Source organism: Hippocampus zosterae, chromosome 16 (assembly GCF_025434085.1).
Source record: "Hippocampus zosterae strain Florida chromosome 16, ASM2543408v3, whole genome shotgun sequence".
NCBI classification, from domain to species: domain Eukaryota; kingdom Metazoa; phylum Chordata; class Actinopteri; order Syngnathiformes; family Syngnathidae; genus Hippocampus; species Hippocampus zosterae.
In genome coordinates this window covers 19,266,681-19,286,098 of record NC_067466.1, presented here as the reverse complement: position 1 = coordinate 19,286,098, position 19,418 = coordinate 19,266,681, and the positions used below count along the sequence as shown (strand labels likewise).

The window sequence follows — 19,418 nt, the reverse complement described above, 5'->3', positions numbered from 1 at the left end:
TGGTCCGCTTTGCGTTTGTGGAAGGAGTCAAGCAGCAAAATGGCCCCCGTTTTTGCCCATCTCAGGAGACGGGCGGCCATTTTGTCGCTTGCTGTCGGACCAAAACGACAGCGACCAGTCACGGCTTGGCCTTTTGCTCCTCGTATTCCGTCTTGAACACGGATTCGTTTTTGCAAATGTCACCATAAGGCGACGTGATCCGTACACCAAAACCGGACGCAATGCATCCGGAAAGGGCGTTGGGGGGGGGGGGGGTCGTATTAAAAGTGGAAAGAAAAAGAAATGGATGAATCTGGTAGTGTTCCTCATGAAAAACACTTGTGTGTTTCCCAGCGTAATCCTGGCAACTAACAAACAAACCGCCTGCCTTCAAGGCCGTTAGAAAAAAAAAAAAAACAACAACAAAAGACAAAAAAGAAGAACCCCCCCACCCCAAGCTGACGTGGTTTAGCCGCGCTAGCATGCTAACGACGGCCGACTCTCCATCGCCGCAAAACGATTCCACATGGAGGGCGTGAAATGCTTCGCTCATCATCTCACTCCCGACGACAACCCCAAATCCGTCGGTGACAGTTTTGGCCTCGTTCCGTTCATCCCCCCCCCCCCCCCCCACACCCCCGCCGAGCCGTTTCACGCCGATGGTGTCAACGTGACATCGTACGAGCGCGGGCAAGGTGGAGAAAATGGAACATTTGCTATTGCGAGCACGACGAAGGCTGCAGGTGGCAACGGGAGTTTAAATCCAAAATGGCCGACTTGCGGGGGTCGGGGAGTTTGGAAGGCCGCAACCACGTTGAGACCACCAAAGGAACCGAGCCTAAGAAGGATTCGAGGCCTTTTGTGCGCTCATCTCTGAGGCGCACGCAATGCTATCTGCACGGGCGTGCGCAAACGCATCCCGCGGCGCAGCATGCACGGGCGCTGATGTCATGGGCGACGGCCTTGCGCAACTTGCCCGCACTCCTGAGCCGCTCTTCCGTGTTGGGAATGGGCCCCGGACCCCCCCGCGTCATCGTAAAGATGCAATCCTATCTCCGGCTTGTATTTGCCAGAATAACGTCCGCTAAAACTTTTCCATGTTCATTCAAAGCGCTTACGGTCACGTCAGGGACGTGCCAAAAATAGCAAACGCACGTTGCTCTGCTTGTCCCACCCAAAAAAAAACCGAGTCCGTCATCACATGGAATAGGAAAGTCATAAATCCGTGTGCTTGATGACATGAAGAAGAAGACACGAGGCAGAGGCGGGAACAAGTTGCTGATAAAAGCAGTCGTCGTGGACATGAGCGGCCATCTTTGCTCGGGCGCAATGAAAAAGCCGGCTCAGCCCCCCCCCCCACACACACATTCTTCCTTCAATTCCGATTAGCCGTCGCTCCAGCTCTCGGCTTTAATGGCCGGGCCAGCAAAGCGCGCGGGCGGATTCCCGAGCCGCTGCGTCGAAGCCCGCCAGGTGTGGGCCGCGTCGGAAAGACGGCAAGAAAGCCGACGCGTCCGCACGCATTACATCCGCTAGATGACATCAGCGTTTGAAGGCGCCGTCCCACGTCCGCTGATTATATTTGCAGACGTTTGGCTGCGTGGGCGGAGCTCGCCGACCGTAAGGGATCCGGCTTTGAAACGTTTAGAAGCCGCTCCGCTAGCCGCCGCAAGCTAGCCGCCGCAAGCTAGCCGCCGCAAGCTAGCCGCCGCAAGCTAGCTTTGCTTGCGGCCATCGGGGGGACAAAAAGCGTCCGAAAGGAGGCCAAGCTAGTTCGACGGCAGCGTCACGAAGCGCTCGTCTTGGAAAGGGGATAAACCCGCGCCCCCCCCCCCACCTTTTGGTTTGCGTGCCGTCATGTCAACGCTCCAGACGAGCGGGAGACATGTTTGCGCTGAGGCCACACGGCGTCAACAAAGACAAAGCTGTCAAAGTCAACACGTGTGTCACGCGAGAAAAATGCGACACAAACGCAGATCATTTTTCCTGGGGAGTTCCGTGCACACGCCGCAGACAAATGACGCCTCTTTTCCCCCCCTTCCATGAGGACAATGTCACAATGGAGGGTGTTACGCAAGCACGCACGTGCACAACCCCTGTGTCGTTGTTGCGAATGATGCCGACACGTGTGTATGGCGTGGTGGCTGGTGTGTGATGATGGGGGGTGGGGGGGGGGTTGTGGAAGGTTTCATTTGTTTTTATGAACGTGCTGCGATCGCTATTTTAGCACTTTTTTTTTCTGGCCAGAGTTGACCTTTGATCTTCTTGAACGGACGGTCAGAGTGCTCAGACAACGAATGAAGTGTGACCTCGCCGACCTTAAATATTCAAAACATTTCAGGGTGCCCAGCATTTCCTTTTCAAGTCAGATCTCAACCCCCCCCCCCCCTCCCCCCGCCTCCAAAACGATTGGCACGCCGGCGTTTTTGTTGGCTTGGCCGTCATGTTAACACGCTGACATCATCTGCGCAGTTATTTGGCGAGCGCCAACCTGCTCGGCGGCACGTTCCCGAGCTGTCGACGGCGGCGTCTCGCGTACGACTTTGCACTCCCGCCGAGATTTGTCCCAACATCATTGGAACTTTGCGGACGAGTTTGGGCGCTGGTTCGCTTCTGCATCCCCCCCCCCCCCCCCTTCCTCCGCCCCTGGTTAGCGGCTTGCACTTGACTCGTTCCTGCTGGTCAGCAACGCCGCAGTTGTTTTGCTTCCTCCATTTTTTTACTACAGTGGTACTTGAGTCATCATCCTGTTCGGATCAGGGCTGAAAAAACACCCCCCCCCTTTTTTTTTTATTTGTTCAGCGGTTTTTGGTACATGGTTTTTGCATCAAACGATGAACCAAACGCGGCACAGTGCGCTTGATAAGGCAGCTAACAGGAAGGAGGAAGCACCTGTCCAGCCGTTTCCTGAAGCAGGCACTCCCAAACACCCCCCACCCCGCCCACGCCCCACCCATTTCACTCATGGATGAGTTGAGATTCAGGACCGAGTGTCATGGGGGACGGGACGGGACGCTGCGAAGGTCACGTGACTTCTGTTGTTATCTTGCCCGGAGATTAAACATTAAAAGTTTACCTTTGGCTCCGGTTTCAAGTCCAACATTCAGATGACAACGCGCTGCCGCCCGTTCCCGTAGCCGCCGCCAATCCGCACCATGGGTACATTGGCTTTCGGCTAGAAAATGAGCTAAAGTGCATTCCGAGCTTTCCGGTTGGACCTTGTGTCAACTTTGTCTGCGTTTCAGTCTCGCCGCCGCTCGCCTTGTTGCCGCTGGTCCTGTGGGCGTTGTCGGCGGGTCCGCCGGGCTGCGACGCCGGCAACATCCTGGTCTTCCCCGTGGACGGGAGCCATTGGATCAACATGAAGGTTCTTCTGGAGGAGCTCCACCAGCGAGGACACCGGCTGACGGTCGTCAGATCCTCCAAGAGCATCTACGTGCCCCAAAGCTCGCCGCTCTACACCGCCGTCACCATCGACATCGCCGGAAGATGGGAGGAATTTTTTCAATTTATACAGGAGCTCATTAAGGTAGTGTCCCGGTTGTGGCGGTTTTAGGCAGATTTGGGAGTAGTGGTCCCGTTTCAGATATTTCATAACCTGTTGGGCCAACCCAAAACAAAACAAAACAAAACAAAACAAAACCATTTGACTAAAGTCAGGGGTGACAGGTTAAAAGGTCACCTTGACCTTGACCTTAAACCCGGAAATAGACAATCCATTGGACGACAGCACCATGACCTTGTTAGTCCCACGCGCACCCTTGAAGGTCATTGCTTTAGCACCTCGTAGCATAGCTAATAGCATAGTTTAGCATTTAGAAGTAAAAATCACACCAAACAAACCTCCACATGGTGACTACTCTCAAGTATCCCACTCTGTACTTCAAGGATTAGCTTTTGACTTCAAAACAAAAGGAGCAGAGCAAGGGGGAAAAAAAACAAACTCACCCGAAGAGAGAAAAGCAAATGTCAGGTGCGGACTTCACTTCCTGGAAGCTGACTCCTCCCCTCAATAAGGTGACACTGGATTGGCTGCTCGTATGAAACGATGCCGTGAGCTTTCTTCTGATTGGCTCAACGCGATTGAGTGATAGTTGTGGTTTTTTTGCGCTGCAAATATGCCCATCGAGGGCGTCCGAAAGAACGTGACGTTGATTTTTCATTCCGGTCAACCGAGAAAAGTCGTTGTCATTCTGGTCTACGTTTTCCCAGGGCCTCCGAGAAGGACACTGGATGCACCGCAAGTTCGCCAACTTCATCTACCGGTCCCACTCCGCGTGGGCCGCCGGCCTCTCCGAGCTCCTGGATGACGAGGAGAAGATTCAGAGTTTACGAGACTCCCGCTTCGACCTGGTCCTGACCGACCCGGCCATCACCGCCGGCGTGATTCTGGCCAAGTACTTGGACCTTCCTCTCGTGCTGAACGTCCGCTGGATCCCAGGCGGCGAGGGCCACTTCGCCGTGGCCCCGTCGCCCCTGTCCTACGTCCCCGTGACGGGCTCGGGCCTGACGGACGAAATGAACTTCTTCCAGAGGGTGAAGAACGTCTTCTTCTACGTCCTGGTCACCCTCCAGCGGAAAATCCTGATGGATCCCATCTACAGCGCCCTCTGCGAGAAGCACATCCGGGGCGGTTGCGACATCACCTCGCTCCTCCAACAGGCCGACATTTGGCTCTTCCGCAGCGATTTCGTCTTTGACTTCCCGCGGCCCACCGTGCCCAACGTGATCTACATCGGGGGCTTCCAGTGCCGGGCCGGCCGCCCGCTGCCCGCGCACCTGGAGGACTTTGTCCAGAGCGCCGGCGAGCACGGCGTGGTCGTCATGAGTCTCGGCAGTCTGGTGGGCGCTCTGCCCGAGCGCGAAGCCGAGGAAATCGCCGCCGTCTTCGCCAGGTTGCCACAGAAGGTAATGGAAAACTTTCGGCTCAAAGCCCAAAGCGAAATGAAAACACTCTGACCGCTTTTGGCCTTTTGCATTCTAGGTGATTTGGCGTCACAGGGGCCCTCGGCCGGCCGCGCTGGGCAACAACACCTTGCTGGTGGACTGGATGCCCCAAAAGGATCTCCTGGCCCACCCGCAGACCAAAGTCTTTGTGGCTCACGGGGGGACCAACGGACTCCAGGAGGCCATCTTCTACGGCGTCCCCGTGCTGGGCATCCCGCTCTTCTTTGACCAGTTTGACAACCTGCTGCGCTTGGAGCGCCGAGGGGCCGCCAAGCTGCTGGAGTTGGCCCACCTGGCCCGAGGATTCGAGGCCGGCCTCAAGGAGGTCCTGGGCCGGGACGACTACCGGCGAAACATGCGGAGGCTGTCGGAACTGCACCGCGACCAGCCCGTGAGTCCCATGGACCGGGCCGTCTTCTGGGTGGAGTACGTGATGCGGCACAAGGGGGCGCGGCACTTGCGCATCCGGGCCAACGAGATGCCCTGGTACGCGTACTACGGCGTCGACGTGGCCCTGCTGCTGGCGGCCCTTGCGGCCGCGCCGGCGTTGATCGCCGTGGCTCTCGTCAGGCTCCTCTGCTGCAAAAAGACCAGAAAAGACAAAGCGAAACAACAGTAGGAATCTACAGACGGGCGTCGATCGAAAGAGCCTAGAGCGTGTGCGAATTCCTCATATCGCGGTTGAGATCCTCGGCATCGGCGTCCCCGTTTGCGTCTCGTTCCTCGTGTCTTGGAGCCGGTCAAAAGCTTGGGATCGGAAAAAAAAGCTCCCCCACGCTCTGATGATGAGGTCACCGTGACTGCCGAGGCAGAGGAAACATTTTGTTGACTTCCCCAAAGACATCCCTGCTCATAATCAAACAAGATGGAGTCATCACCATCTCGTCTGTCTGGCACGTTTTCATCCGCGGTGCTTCCAAGGACATTTTGGTCATGATGACGACGCCCCCTTTTTTCTTTCTTTTCAGAAATCCTTGACGGTCTCCTGCCAAGAACGAGACAATGTCTTCATGGGACTAACCCTTGGGACAAAAGTAGAAATGATCTTTGTCGTCGTAAATAAAAGATGTGTCAAAACTGGAGTCACTAATTGTTTGTTGTTGTGTTGACGGCTAACTACGTAAACTTGCAAAAACCGTTGAGCGCAGTGTTGTTCAAAGGTGACAAACTTTTCCAAGAGTCAACTCGCACGAGGTCAAATGGCCTCACGGTCCCGATCCGCAGACCTTGAGGCCCATTTCAGAGTCAAGTCAGAGGGGTCAGATGCGGTATTTGAGACCGGAGTCCTAGCTGTAGAGACCTTATCAATGAAAAACTGAAGGAATCTTTTGGAAACGCAAAGATGATTTAGTCGCCGCTTCTTCCATCGGGCGCCTCTCCACAAACACGGGAGTCCTCAATGATTGATTCCCGAGCGCCGCTTTATTATTTGTTTTCCCACCGAGACTTGTCGAGCCTTCTTTCCTCCGTTCAAACGCGCAACGCTGCCGATGCATTTCGAGGTTTGGAATTGGACCGGCGCATTTCTCGATGTATTGCGTCATGGTGGACTTGACGAGTCCCAGCCCAGATGAAGCAGATGTGGCCTCTGTAGTTTCATCTGTCGCTAATTGAGCCAGCTGGACGCGGACGGACGAGCCAGGCCCGGGCCAAGCGTTTGGGCTCGGGCCCCCGGGAGGACACCTGGAGACGCGGTGGGGAGTCCGAGCTCAGAAACAAGACTTTGGACTTGGTAGACGAAGACGTTTCCAGGCTTCAGGAGGCGCTTTTCCGTGATGGGTTGCCTGGAAAACATCAAAGAGCCTCCAGAAAGCACTCGCAGGGTTTGGCGCCGGGTGCCTTCTGCTTTCTCTTCAACATCAAACGAGTCACTTTCTTCTTCAAATTAAAGATGAAGCGTCAACCAAGCCAACGTACGTTTTTGTCAGACATTTGACTCTCTGACAAAAACTGTACTTTTCACGCGGGTGGTTTTTCGTCATTATTCAAGACCATTTCGTCCTCAACAAATTGAAAGACGTTTCTCGTTAAAGATGAAACGCTAAACTGTTGACCAGATTTTTCTTTATATCAAAGCCGATTCAATTATAGATAAGAGGACTTGACATCACAAAACATATTTCGGACTCGAGAGGCGAGAGCGGAGCCGTTCTCATCAAGATCAAAGACAGTCGGCACTCGGTGGATTTAGAAAATGTCTTTTATTGACCTCGAGATGAATGGAATTGTTTGAAACATCTCAAAGCGTTGCGAGCACCAAAACCGAAAATGCATCGTCATCATCATCACAATTCGTACATGTCACTTTTTGATCACAGCAAGCGTTCGCTCCGGATAGAAAAATGGAGCCGGGATGAGCCTCCTTGCGAATGCTGTCGGGTTTCTTCAGTGGGGCGCGGTCTTGCGGTGACGCCTCACCAAGCGGGTCCTCCTCCTCCTCATGCCGGCTGAGGACCCAGACCACAAGGGGAAGTCAACAACAAGTCCGAGTCCACGTGTTGCGGTCAGTGAGCGAGTGCCACCGTCTTTGCATGGTTACCTGGAGCGTTCCTGACGCCGGCAAACTTGCCTCCCTCTGCGACGTGGACACACAATCGTTAGTGATCTAATCCGCCACCCCGATCGACTTTAGAGATCTCAAGTCTTCAAGTGGACCTAGCGTCCATGGCATTGCGAAGATCGTGCCGAGATCGAGACTCTTCCAGACAAAAGTCCAATCGAGGTCCAAAGGTTCAGACCTCGGAACGTCCACAACAAACAAACCTTGGATGAGTTTGGTGATTCTCTCGGACTCCTGTTCTATCAAGGAGGGGTCGCCGTGGATGGTGGTGATCTTGGAGAAGTCCGGCCCTGCGTGGATCGAGCACGCCAAGTTAAAAATCAATCCGATAAAATCAATCCAAAGTAGCGGTTGATTTTTTTTTGTTGCATCCAATCAAGACACAATGCAGAGTCAAGACTCCTGTGGATTTTGGGGAAATGCAAGCGGGAGCCCCTACCCTCGATGATATGCGGCTCGAACTCCGCGGGGGACTTCGCTCCACCTTGGGAGGTTGTCGAGAGTCAATCCATTAATTCACCTCGACAGACAGAAAGACAGACAGACCCTACCGCCTCCACCTCCGCCATTACCAAACGCCAACAGACGGTGAGATGGACGGACAGACGGACGGAACGGCGGACGGAAGCGGACGCTTCTGGCATCGCCGCACCGCGGCACCGGCGCACATAACGGACACAGACGCCTCATTGAGCCTTTTCTCCAGAGCGCAAACTTCGCTCGAGACGAGAACATTCTTTGGGGACTGGAATCTTCTCTGAGGACCGGTACCTTCCGGCTTTTCTCGGGACTAAAACCCTCTTTCGATACTTCAACCTGCACATTTGATACGAGCACCTCCTCTTGGGACAAGCGGATTTCCATCGAGACGAGTGCCTTCTCTCGAGACTGGATCCTTCTCCCGGTAACAGCACATCTTGTGTCTGGTCCCAGGACAAGAATCTTCTCTTGCAACAAGAATCTCGTCTTGAGACAACGGCATTCTTTTCTTTTCCTTGGGACTACCGTTTACTTTCAGGACTAAAAAAAAGGCCGCAATCTTCTGTCAGGACTTGAACCCTTGTCCAGGACTAGAGCCTTCACTCGGGACAAGAACTTTCTTTCAATCCTTCGCCGGGCATCCACATCCTCTCTCGATATTTCTCTGGGGTGCAACACTCTTGGGACTATCCCCTTCTGTAAGGACTTTGACCTTTTCTCAGGACCAGGACCTTTTTCTGAAGACTAGGACCTTTTCCTACTTTGGGACTAGTACCCTCATTTGGAAATAGAAACTTCACCTGCAACTAAAATTCTATCCGCCGTCTGCTACCTTCTCTGTGGAAAAGAGCCCCGTCTCGTAACTAGAAGCCTCACGACGGACGAGAACTTTCGTCTTTGAAAGTGGAACCTCTCTCGGGACTGGAACCTTCTCTGCTTGATTCAATTGCCGTGTAACACGAGATTATTGGGGCACTGGTTTCATCACCGAACCTGCGAATGAATGAATGGCAGGCATTCATTTTGTGAATTCGCTCCATGGACTGCCACATCCAATATGGCGGACACACGGCAGTAACGGGCCAACGCGCCCGATGAGGCGTCTGTGTTTTTGCGTTATGCGTCAGACATGCAAACATCATGGTGTTGCATCGGGCTGCGTTTGTTGAAAGCGACAACGCAACTTTTGCCCGGACTGTTCTTTGCAGACGAGCCGCCAATCCGTCAGCGACGTCATTTACGACTCGGGCCGAACGGCTGGATTTATTGCTTCTCATTTATTGCGCCGCTCTCTCGCCGAGAGACTTTATGAGCCGTCGGCCTGGAAGGGCGAACCCATAAAACGCTTGGTCATAAACAACAATTTCAAGTCTCGTCAACACATGTTTTGAGGAGACATCACGGAGCGTTTTGGAGTCGCCGACAAAGTTGACGTGCGAGTCTTGCGGTTTTGGTTCGGCCCAGATGACTGCGAGTAACGTCCATTCAATGAACCAAGTCTAAACATTCTTTTGAGCGAACGGCAAAGCCGAGAGACACTTTTTTTTTTTCCTCTACCAGTGGAGATGATTTGGAACGAGCACCTTGCGCACATTTTGGTGAACATCAAAGAGCAGAAGAACATCTTCAACCAGAAGAAAGAAACGGGACAAAGCTAACGATCTCAGACAATTCAGTCTTTGGTGAACCTCGCGTATGCTTTTGATTCGAAACACTTTTCCAGTCGTGAACTTTTAGTTTTTCCTGTTTTGGTGTTTTTTGGTTGCGTTTTTTGTTTGCAGTTCCAGATGCTACCGATGCCCGTCTGACTTTCTGGGGAAAATCCCGCGCACACCATGAGAATGATGTCGGAGTCAGAGTGATGATGACAATGACGACGACGTTTCTGTTAGACACCCGCATAAAACCCCCCAAAACATCTTGGGTACTGACCTGCAACGGTCTTGTGTTCCGATACGACGTGTCCACCTAAAGTTTCAGAAGTCCTGGATTATCTCCCGGCATTCGGAGGCCATTGGCGATCGCACAAGGCGGACGTCTCACCCTCGATGACTCTGGTCACCTTCCTTACGCCGGGCTCCCCGATGACTCGTGTTACCTTGGTAACAGAGGGCTCCCGCTCCACCACGCCCGTTAGCTCGGTGACAACCGGCTCGCCCTGCGCCGCCGCCACCACCACCCGGGTGATGGTGGGTTGCCTTTGGATGACCCGAGTTACCTCGGTGATGGAGGGTTTGCCTTCCGCCACCTCGGTGAGCGACGGTCGCTCCTCGAAGACCCGCACGACTTCGGTTGGTTCGGGGACTGCGAGGAGGAAATGCCAGCATCAAGAACCGGAAGAGGGACAGGTCCGGGGGGGTTTCAGGGCACGGTTCCGCGCTTCAAATTGCTATTTGAAATGGGAGCAGAAGGGCTTCTCAAGAGGACCGGGCTGACCGTGTCCAGTTGGGCCTTTGGAAAGCGGCTTTCGCGTATCTTGACACACGTCAGGCATGATTTGGAAACCGCGGCGGCGGCGGCTGCCGGCTGTCGTACCGCCGCGCGATATCTCCCGTTTCCTGCGAGTAGCTCCTTCTTTATCTGCTCCGCCTTCCCCGAAGCGCAGAGTTCGCGGCAGGACTGACGGCTCTAATGAGCTCCTGACCAAACGCCAAGCGCTCGATACGCCGACGGCTCCCGCCGGACGTTAAGAGCGCAATCGGGAGGCTTGCATCCACGGAAATTCCACTTTGGAAAGATGAAAACACCGCAATGGCACTTTTGGGCGGGAAAGCCAGGAAGGGAAAAGTTCCGGAGCTTCCACGCTTCTGGGAAGACTCTGGAAAGGGATTTCGCGCCCAGGTCCGACTTTTGAAGTGGAAGCAAAAGGGCCGCCGCCCTTTTCCTTCCCTGCCAAAGGCATCCATCCGGGCATTTACTTGGCGCAAACGGGTCCGCCCAATCTGAGCGCGCGAGCGGGAGCCCCTACCTTTCTCGGTGTACTTTGTCACGGTGACGGTCCTCCCTGCGGATGAACAAAAGAGCTTCAGCCGGAGCATATTTGCGAGGCGAAGCTCAGGCCGAGGAGAGGGACCAGACTTACTGAGGAAGGTGAGCGGGATCTCCGAGTAAGAGAATCCTGACACGTACTGCGGGGAACAAAAACAAAGCAGGAGTCGTCACCTGGCAGGTTCGCAATCATCTCCGTGGCAACGTTCACGTGATTGCTCCTCGATCATTTTGTGTTTTGGAGGGAAATTGGAACGTCATTTGGGGCCACAAACATTGCCAGTTTTTGTCACGGTATCAGTTCACACACACATACACACACACCTTAATCTTGATGTACTTGATTAGCTTCCTGAGGAGGAGCAGCAGGTCCTCGCGACCCACCGGAAGGTCTGCAAGGACAAAAAACCCGAAAAGAATCAGGCATCATCGGAGAGGAGCTGCTCCTGCTGCTGCTTTTTGAACATTTTTGGGGTAGTAAAAGTGCCAACCCGCTGGATAGAGAAGGTTGTTGACCACGTGGATGACGCCGTTGGTGGCCATCAGATCACTCGTGGCAACGTCCACGGAGTTGACGTGAATGGAGTTGTTCACCTGGAGACCCACAAAGGAAGAAGACTCTCGGGTAAGCCTACGGTGGCTGCGACAATGAACGGGCGTTTAGCGTAGCATAAAAGCTAACGCTAAAGCTAAAGCTCCTCATCGTCAACCCCTGGTGGTCCTAACTCTCAATTCGACGCGTCCTCTCGATGACTCGGAAAAATATTCCACGGAGCAAAGTTGAGCGGTTGCTCCGGCACAGCGACCACCGTCGGCCAGAAACTGTCAGCTGCTCACGGGACAATCGCAGTTTGGCCTTCAAATTTTTTAAAAGCTTTTGACAACACGTTGAAGGCCCAAAATTTGGGGATGCCGCCAACAAAAACTCGCAGTTTGTCCGCTCGATCGAGAGCAGGGATTCCGATTCCCTCTCCAGTGACTTCCTGGTGTTAAGTTTGCGAGTTGATGGCGAAAGCAGACCGCTCAGCTTGGTGACGGCGCTTCCTGCAATCAAGAGGCCCCGGCTGAGTCACCCCCGGGATCGCTTTCCCCTCGTCCAGGCCCGCCCGCCCACCTCCGACGTTCAGCGGCGAGCCCCGCGGGGGCCGACCGGGAGCTCGGGAAGGAGGCCCGCCAGCTCCCGAACAATGTCGGGAGCGCCGCCAGAGATCGCATCCGAGGCCGAAAAGGCCCGATATTTTGCTGTCAACTTACGGACAAAACGTGCAGGTTCCTGCCCTGCAGCGTCTTGAGCAGATTGGTCACGCCCCCTTCCAGGCCGCCATTGATGAAGATGCCGCGGGCCACGTGGTAGAGCAGGATGGTCCTCAGCGCCGTCGGGTCGCCTGGCGGAAGGCAAAAGCCCAATTTTTTCTTTGCCGGCTCGGCGGAGCCTCGAACGCGGCCGAGCCGAGCCGAGCCGGGCGACGGACTTTTCAGCAGCGCCATGTCGTCAGCCGTCATGTCGGCGAAGGCGTCGTCGGTCGGCGCGAAGACGGTGAAGGAGCCGTCTCGCTCCAGCAGCTCGGTCAGATTGGCCGTCGCCATCAGGGACAGGAAAAGGCTGCGTTGGTGATGGCGAGACGCCGGCCATTTTGGAAGCAAAACAAATGGCTGTCACCATCGGGAGATAAACGAGTTTTCATTTCATTTCACGTCCAAATCAAAAGGGGGGTCAGCTCGAGCCGCCGTCTCCATTCGTGACGGCCAAGTTGGATTTAGAAAATCCAGCGACATAAAAAGAAGCAAAAACAGAAACTTGTTTTGTTTTGGACGTCAAACATGGAAGCCAAACATTGCCTGGCGTTCTTCTTCCAGCATGTCAAGAGACATGGAAAATTACAAAGCCAGCCAAAAAGAAAATCGTTTACACCCCCACCCCCCCAAAAAAAAGTCTTGGACTGGACACAAATGCTGTCAAACTCATTCCAGATTTTGGGGGGGGGGGATCATCAAGCACAACCAAAATGTGCATATGATGAGGTGATGATTTGTTTTTTTTTTTGGATGTCCAACACATGTGCCCCCCCCCCACCCTCCCCCCTTTTGAGAAATTTCCCGGCCAAAGGAGTACTTGTCCTGACTTGAAGCGGCCGTCGGCCTTGAGGATGTCGTAGGTGGTCTTGTGCGAGGTTCTGATGATGGTCCTGATGAGGTGGAGGACGCCGTTGCTGCCTCGCTTGCTGCCGCGCACCATGCAGGCGTTCTCGATGCACGCCGCCTAAAACCGATTTGCCAGACCACGGCCGCAAAGCCAAGCCAGATGGCAACGTTGACGTCAGGGGGGGCGGGGGGGGGGGCGACGCGGCTCAAATTTGGCCCGTCTTGGAAGCTCACCGTGCGGTAGATGAAGACTCGCAGCAGCTTCCCGCCGGTGGTCTCCAGCAGCTGTCCGTTGTAGAGCTGGTCCAGCGTGACCTTGCGCTTCAGGATGTGGTTCTGCAGGAGGCGCTTGAGCAGCGCGCCGTCCGTCGCCATCACCTCGTCTGGCAAAGGCAAGCGACGGGGAGACGGTCGCTTCAGATGTGGGAGCTGGGGGGGGGGGGGCAAGATGCCGGGAGGTGGCGGCGTTTGGCTCACCGGTGAAGGCCGCGTTGACGGGGGCGAGGAGCGTGTACTCCGTCTTGGGTCCCAAGGCGGCGGCCAAGCCCAGTTGGGACAGCATGTCGCTGAAGGTGCTCTGGTCTTTGCCCATCAGTTCCACGGCAGTCTTGGCTGGTCAGCGGCCGGCGAGGGGGGGGTTCAGTTCCATTTGAAAGCGGTCGGTCACGCGGCGGCGGCGGTCCTTACCCGAGTCGGGCACCAGGACCCGGTCGATGAGGTGAATGACGCCGTTGGTGGCCACGATGTCCTTCTTCAGCACCATCTTGACGCCGTTGACGGTCAGGCTGTCGCCGTCGCAGCCCACCTCCACGCTGCCGCCTTCCTCCGTCTCGTACGCCGAGCCCGCCATGATGGCTTCCGAGCACTGGACGCTCTTCAGCAGGTGGTAGTTCACCAGGGCTGCCAAACGGGACGAGACGTGAGGTGGCTCGGGGATCAGGAACGGTCGGTGACACAACGAGGCAACAACGAGGCACTCGTTTACATCAAGTCGGGCCTGGCTGATCTGCGCCGACATGTCCAGCAACCGAAAAACCCGGTCAAAGGTCGTTTTGAGAGTCGGACCAAAGCGAGGACGCTTTAGCGTTTCCAAAGTCAACGCGTGGCACGAGGCTAACGGTCCAAAGCCGAAGCTCGACGTCGACGCGGGTACCTGCAATGACGTCCTTGTCCCCCATGAGGCGCTCCAGGTGGCCCGGCCCCAAGCGGTCGAAGGCGGCGTTGGTGGGGGCGAACAGCGTGTAGTGGCCCGGCCGGTCCAGCTTGTCCATGGCGCCCGAGGCCAACGCCGCCATCTGCTGGCACAAAGCTCACCGCGCGTTGGCATTTTTTAAATTTTTTGTCCTGCGTTTCCTGCGTTCTTACGCTGAAGGAGGACAGCTGGTCTTCCACATCCAGGAAGCCTTTGATGGTGCCGCTGACGGGGCCGATGACGTCGTCGATGACGTGCACCACGCCGTTGGTGGCCACCTGGTTGGCGTGGACGATCCTGGCGCAGTTGACCGTCACCACCTGCGCGGCGGCGGCGGAACGAGAGTTTCAGCTTGGCGGCACGGCGGCGCCGGCGCTTGAGCTCAAGGGCCGCCGCCCATCACCCCGTTGGCGTAGTGGTTGATGCGCAGGGCCGAGTCTTGGTACGCCGACGCGACGCTCATGCCGTCCTTCATGTCTTTGGTCAGCAGGCGGCGCTCGAGCATGTGGAAGCGCAAGCTGTTGTACAGCTCCTTGTTCACGTTGCCCACCAGCGCCGAGCGAACGCTCTGCAATCACAACGCCGTGTCAATTGCCTTCTTTCCGGGGGGCGGTTTGGGGGGGGGGGGGGCTACTCACGGCATCCAGCCGGTCCCAGGCGTCATCACTGGGGGCGAACAGGGTGAAGGAGCCTCCGCCCTCGATTTCCTCCCTCAGCTTGGACACGTCGGCGTACTGCTGCGTCTGCAGCGCCCTCACCAGGCCCAGGGTGCCGTACACGTGGTCGATGGGGGCCACTTTGGGCAAAAACCCCACGTGGCAAGGAAGATGGTCACCATTGAAGAGAGGACATTTTGTTCACTCCCCCCCCCCCCCCCCCCCCCCATACATGTAAATAATATGCGGCACCGACCTGCGGGACATCCTTTCATGCCTTCCATCTTCATGTAGCCGGGACAGCACTCGTACACCACCATCCTGCCAGGGGGGGGGGCGGAAGACAAAAAAAAAAAAAAAAAAAAAAGAATTCAGACTCCCAGCACAAATACGCCAAATGCTGGACCGCCGGTGTCAAAGCCGAGGCCCGAGGGCCAGTCCGGCCCGCCACGTCGTTTCGTGCGGCCCGCGATCGAACCCGTGACCTCTGCACTTTGAGGTCGACGTGCTCACCACCGGCCCGCCCGCTCTCCACTCGATGAATGTAATTTTCTCTTTGCTTTTCGCGGGCAATAAACGAGATGTGGTGACGAGAACAAAATTCAAGCGAGAATCTCTGCGCACGGCCATTCCCGAATGATTCACAAGGCCGACGGGGCGGGCTGGCTGCTGACAAAAGCTCGTCCGGTGGGAGCAGGCCGGCCTTTTTGGGGAAAAAAAACCCCCAGCATCTCAATTGGGGACCGCGTGCTGAGTTAATAGACAACACGACTTGTTCTCAACAACTTTCTCATACGCACACACACACACACACACACACACACACGTGCGCGTGAAAAGTGTGAATATCCGCGCACGCAGCTGGACGTCAGGAAGCCATGATGTCATCACCCACTGACAGGCAAACAGATGTGCTCCACATGTCCGCAAATGAAACTCGGAAAGACCAAAGAAAAAAAAAAAAAAAAAAAAACTCACCCAGTCGCGCCCTTGGAAAATGTGAAAAACAAAATCTGCCCCAGACACCCGTCACCCCAAGCAACAAGAGATTTCACAAACACGAAACAGGAAGCTGATTATTTTTTGGGGGAATTCCGAGCTTTGAAAATTTGAGGACCATTTGGGGGATTTCAGATTAAATATGGGATGGTTTTAGTTTTATTTTGAAAATTCAGTGCCCGTGGATTGTGAAGAAGCCATTGGTTGACATTGAACAGGAAGTCCACCATGTGGGGCCAGATTTCAAGGCTTCAAAATAAAATTCTCATTTACCATCAAAGATTGAGAATTGGTCCCCAAAAAAAAAAAATTTTAATCGTTTCATCGATGGACACCAAATTGGCCGCTCCATCGTCATCGACAAATCCAAACTGCGGCAGGCGGTTGAATTTCCGGCCCGGGTTTTGGACGTTATCTGATCCGAAAAGGATGCACCAAAAAGTCTCAGGCCCCACGTCCGATTTCACACAGGAAGTCGACCATTTGGGAGGATTTCCTCGGCTTCAAAGTTTGATCATCATTTGGAGGATTTGCCATGAAAAACGGGGGCAAATTTGGGGAAAATGCGGATAGCACCTAAACAAAACAAAACAAACACACACAGGATTGCCAAGCATGGGGAGTTGACTTTGGAACTGGGTGGAATTGTTTGTCATGGGAGGACCCACAAAAAAAGCCTCAAGGAGCCAGGCCCGAGCATGAAGCCAAACATTTTCAACTCAGACATTTTGACAGTCTGACAAGTCAATACGTGAGAGCGCACACACACACACACACACACACACACACACAAAAGCGCCGCAAGAGCCTGGCACCGATGAAGATGTTTTGTTTTGTTTTGTTTTTCCTGCCAAGTAATCAAAAAGCCCCCCTGTGGCCTCATCAGGCGCAATTTGTGTGTTCCTTCCTGCATTTGCGCTGGAAGGTCTCGCGCGAGTCACTGTTGCTCCAGCGTTATTGTTTTCTTGTGTCGTTTGTCGGCAAGCTTTTATGTCGTCATCGTCAAATTGTTTCCATGCGAGCCGCCGACGTCTGTTCAGAAGACGGCAGAAACCGCAAATCCCGCCGCCGGCTTTCAATGACATCTGGTTGCTGGTCGGGATTTTTAAAAGTCATCGTGTAGGTTGATTTTAAGAACCTTTGATAGCACCTTTGTGGCCTGACCCCCCCCCCTGACCCCCCCCCCCCCCCAACCCCCACCTCCACCAAATTGCGTCATTTTTGTCCCATCGGCAATGCCGCACTTACGCCTTCTTGCCACAGATGGCGCCTTTGTACCAGTTCCTGCAGGTGCTGAAGTATTTCTTCTTGGTGCCCAGAACCTGCTGCAGGGCGCACACGTTGGGCCTAAGCAGGGATTAGGGTGGGGGGGGGGGGGCAGAAAAGGTGGAAGTTGTTGAGTGATGAGAAAGAAGGCGCGCAACGGAAGCAGACGCTACCAAAAATTTGGTGTCATTGGTGTGACATTTTCGGTGGACATCAATTCACGGGCCGCCTTTTGATTTCGACACCTCAACTTCTTGACCGCATCAAAAATGTTTTGAAAGTTGAAACACATTCAAAGCCTTGTTTTTTTTTTTTTTCCACTTGAAGGAACACTTGTCAAAAATGACAGTTTGTTAATTCGCATTACTCGTTTGCAACGTTTTTTTTCATTAATGTAATTGAGTTATATCAAGACAATTTAAAAAAAGTCCAAAAATAGGAGCAACAATTCACAAAAAGATCAAAATATTTTGCCTAAAAAATTTTGAGCTTTTCCTTTGCATGACTTTTTTTTTCTTCACACTTTGGCGGAAAAAGGCCCAACTTTTTTTTTCCCCTCAAATCTGCAACTTCTTTACTCACATGCACGCTCTCTAATCTTAAAAATGGGAAACTTTTATTTTGAAAAGTGTGCATCCTATACTCAACAATGAAATAGAATCCTAAAATATATGATGCATTTTTTTGACGAACATTTTTCATCAATTTCTTAATTTTTCTTTCCTCTGACTGTTCTTTTGTTAAAACAAATAGAATCCCCCCCCCCCCCCTCATATGACATGATCCTTTTTAGAATGATAACAATAATAAGCAGAAGGATAATAATAAGCTTTTTCTCTCGGTCCATTTTTGGTGATCATTTCCTTTTTTTCTTGAAAACAGAATCCCCCCCCCCCCCCCCCCCGCCTCCCCGCCTGCCCTTAAAAGATCTTTGGGTCCTTACCCTTCGCTCCTGGCCCTGATGCGGCTGTGGCTGACAATCTTGTCGTAGGCCGACGCGTCCACGCCGGCCAGCGAGCCGAGCGCCGCCAGCAGCAAGGCGGCCGTGGTCACCCCAAGCATCCCGTCAGCCGTCATGACGCGCGCGCTCTCTTCCAAGCCTGAAACGCGGCCCGCTTCTTGAGATGTGTGAGGGCCGCTGGGCCGGGCGCCTCTTTTATACCAACATCCAGGGCAGAGACCCCCCCCCACCCCCGCCACCCCTTCCTCTTCCCCGTCAGCTCCCAGCCAAGCTCAGCACGGTGTCAACCCGGTGGCCCCTCCCCACCGGTTTGACACCTCCATCCCATCCCGGAGCGCCCGGGACACCCTCGCTTGTTCAATTGACATGTTGACAACATGCGTTGGGCGATGTCGTCATGATGTTCCAAAGCATTCGGGGCAAAGGTCGCGGTGGCCCCGAGGGACTGAGACGTCTTTCATATCCAGTACGGCTCATGGCTTGCATTTTTTTTTTTCCATCAGTCCGCATCCAGAAGCGGGACTCAAAATCCCACCTTTGAATTCTGCCTCCTAACAAGTGAGCTCACGATGCATGAGTGGGGTGGGGCGGGGGACAAGTGCTCCCATTACTTACACTTTATGACTTGGATCCTTCATTTCGGCACTTTTATGACTTCAAGAATAAAATTGATCATAAAGACTTGCGTAACCCCCCCCCCCCCCAACATAATATTTTGTTTCTTTTTTGGACTAGGGGGACGTGAATACCCTTTGTAGCGCAGTCAGTCCAAATGGAGATTTCGTTTTTGACGGCCATCATCACTTTGTGGATGAAAATGAAATGATTTGGTGTTGCGAATAAAAATGACTTACCGGTCAAGTCCTGCGTGGGCATCCTGCGATGACGTCTCCCTCTAGGGGTCAAAATATGTCAGTGCAGGGGCCTGGCACGTACACAAACGAAATCAGTCAAGTGAGGAGAAAAAAAAAAATCTGAAATGAAAGTCTTTGAGAGATACAAAATAGAACTAGGGTGAGACATTAGATTAGCTCAGTTTCGCTCCAAATATATCGTTTCTCAAATTTAAGAGGATTTTTTTTTCCGCCAGAAATATTGAAAACTTTTTTGCTCATATAAAGATTTTTTTTTCTGCAAATACACACAGTTTGTTATTCAAAACATACAAAGTTTCTTCAAGAAAAACTGATCTACTATTCCATGTTGGAGAAGTGGGAAAGAAATCAAAGGAAATTTAGATACAAGATA

The 19,418-nt window shown here is 53.7% G+C and overlaps 2 protein-coding genes across 7 annotated transcripts; one reads left to right on the top strand and one right to left on the bottom strand.

Moving 5' to 3' along the window:
* Nucleotides 1–3,066: 3,066 nt before the first annotated feature.
* LOC127587975 (UDP-glucuronosyltransferase 1A1-like) lies at nt 3,067–5,545 on the top strand. Its single transcript, XM_052046457.1, has 4 exons — nt 3,067–3,138; nt 3,225–3,508; nt 4,192–4,887; nt 4,964–5,545. Exons 1-4 carry the CDS (start codon nt 3,135–3,137, stop codon nt 5,543–5,545), a joined length of 1,566 nt encoding a protein of 521 aa, XP_051902417.1. The 5' UTR covers nt 3,067–3,134.
* A 1,563-nt stretch (nt 5,546–7,108) lies between these two features.
* LOC127589015 (periostin-like) lies at nt 7,109–18,359 on the bottom strand. 6 transcript variants are annotated; one of them, XM_052048079.1, is made up of 24 exons: nt 18,153–18,357; nt 17,192–17,290; nt 15,201–15,265; nt 14,927–15,084; nt 14,692–14,856; nt 14,462–14,608; nt 14,250–14,394; nt 13,784–13,996; nt 13,574–13,708; nt 13,331–13,479; nt 13,078–13,214; nt 12,427–12,557; nt 12,209–12,339; nt 11,446–11,548; nt 11,279–11,346; nt 11,049–11,094; nt 10,935–10,970; nt 10,215–10,270; nt 10,010–10,124; nt 9,899–9,934; nt 7,926–7,970; nt 7,690–7,776; nt 7,466–7,501; nt 7,109–7,373 (listed from the first exon to the last, which is right to left on the bottom strand). In XM_052048079.1, the coding sequence occupies exons 1-24, from the start codon at nt 18,284–18,286 to the stop codon at nt 7,312–7,314; spliced, it is 2,499 nt and encodes an 832-aa protein (XP_051904039.1). In that variant the 5' UTR covers nt 18,287–18,357; the 3' UTR covers nt 7,109–7,311. The 6 variants fall into 6 exon arrangements, 4 of the variants coding, with proteins under 4 accessions (XP_051904039.1, XP_051904038.1, XP_051904036.1 ...); XM_052048078.1 differs by having other exon boundaries at nt 10,010–10,270; XM_052048076.1 differs by having other exon boundaries at nt 10,010–10,270; nt 10,935–11,094; nt 14,250–14,391.
* Nucleotides 18,360–19,418: the final 1,059 nt, after the last annotated feature.

Excerpts from the sequence above, each read along its gene's own strand:
- LOC127587975 (XM_052046457.1), top strand. Across the intron at positions 3,509-4,191 it reads TTATACAGGAGCTCATTAAG|GGCCTCCGAGAAGGACACTG; the intron begins GTAGTGTCCCGG and ends ACGTTTTCCCAG. Across the intron at positions 4,888-4,963 it reads TCGCCAGGTTGCCACAGAAG|GTGATTTGGCGTCACAGGGG; the intron begins GTAATGGAAAAC and ends TTTGCATTCTAG.
- LOC127589015 (XM_052048076.1), bottom strand. The coding sequence starts at position 18,286 with ATGACGGCTGACGGGATGCTTGGGGTGACCACGGCCGCCTTGCTGCTG. Across the intron at positions 13,709-13,783 it reads GGTCCTGGTGCCCGACTCGG|CCAAGACTGCCGTGGAACTG; the intron begins GTAAGGACCGCC and ends GCCGCTGACCAG. Across the intron at positions 13,215-13,330 it reads GAGTCTTCATCTACCGCACG|GCGGCGTGCATCGAGAACGC; the intron begins GTGAGCTTCCAA and ends AATCGGTTTTAG.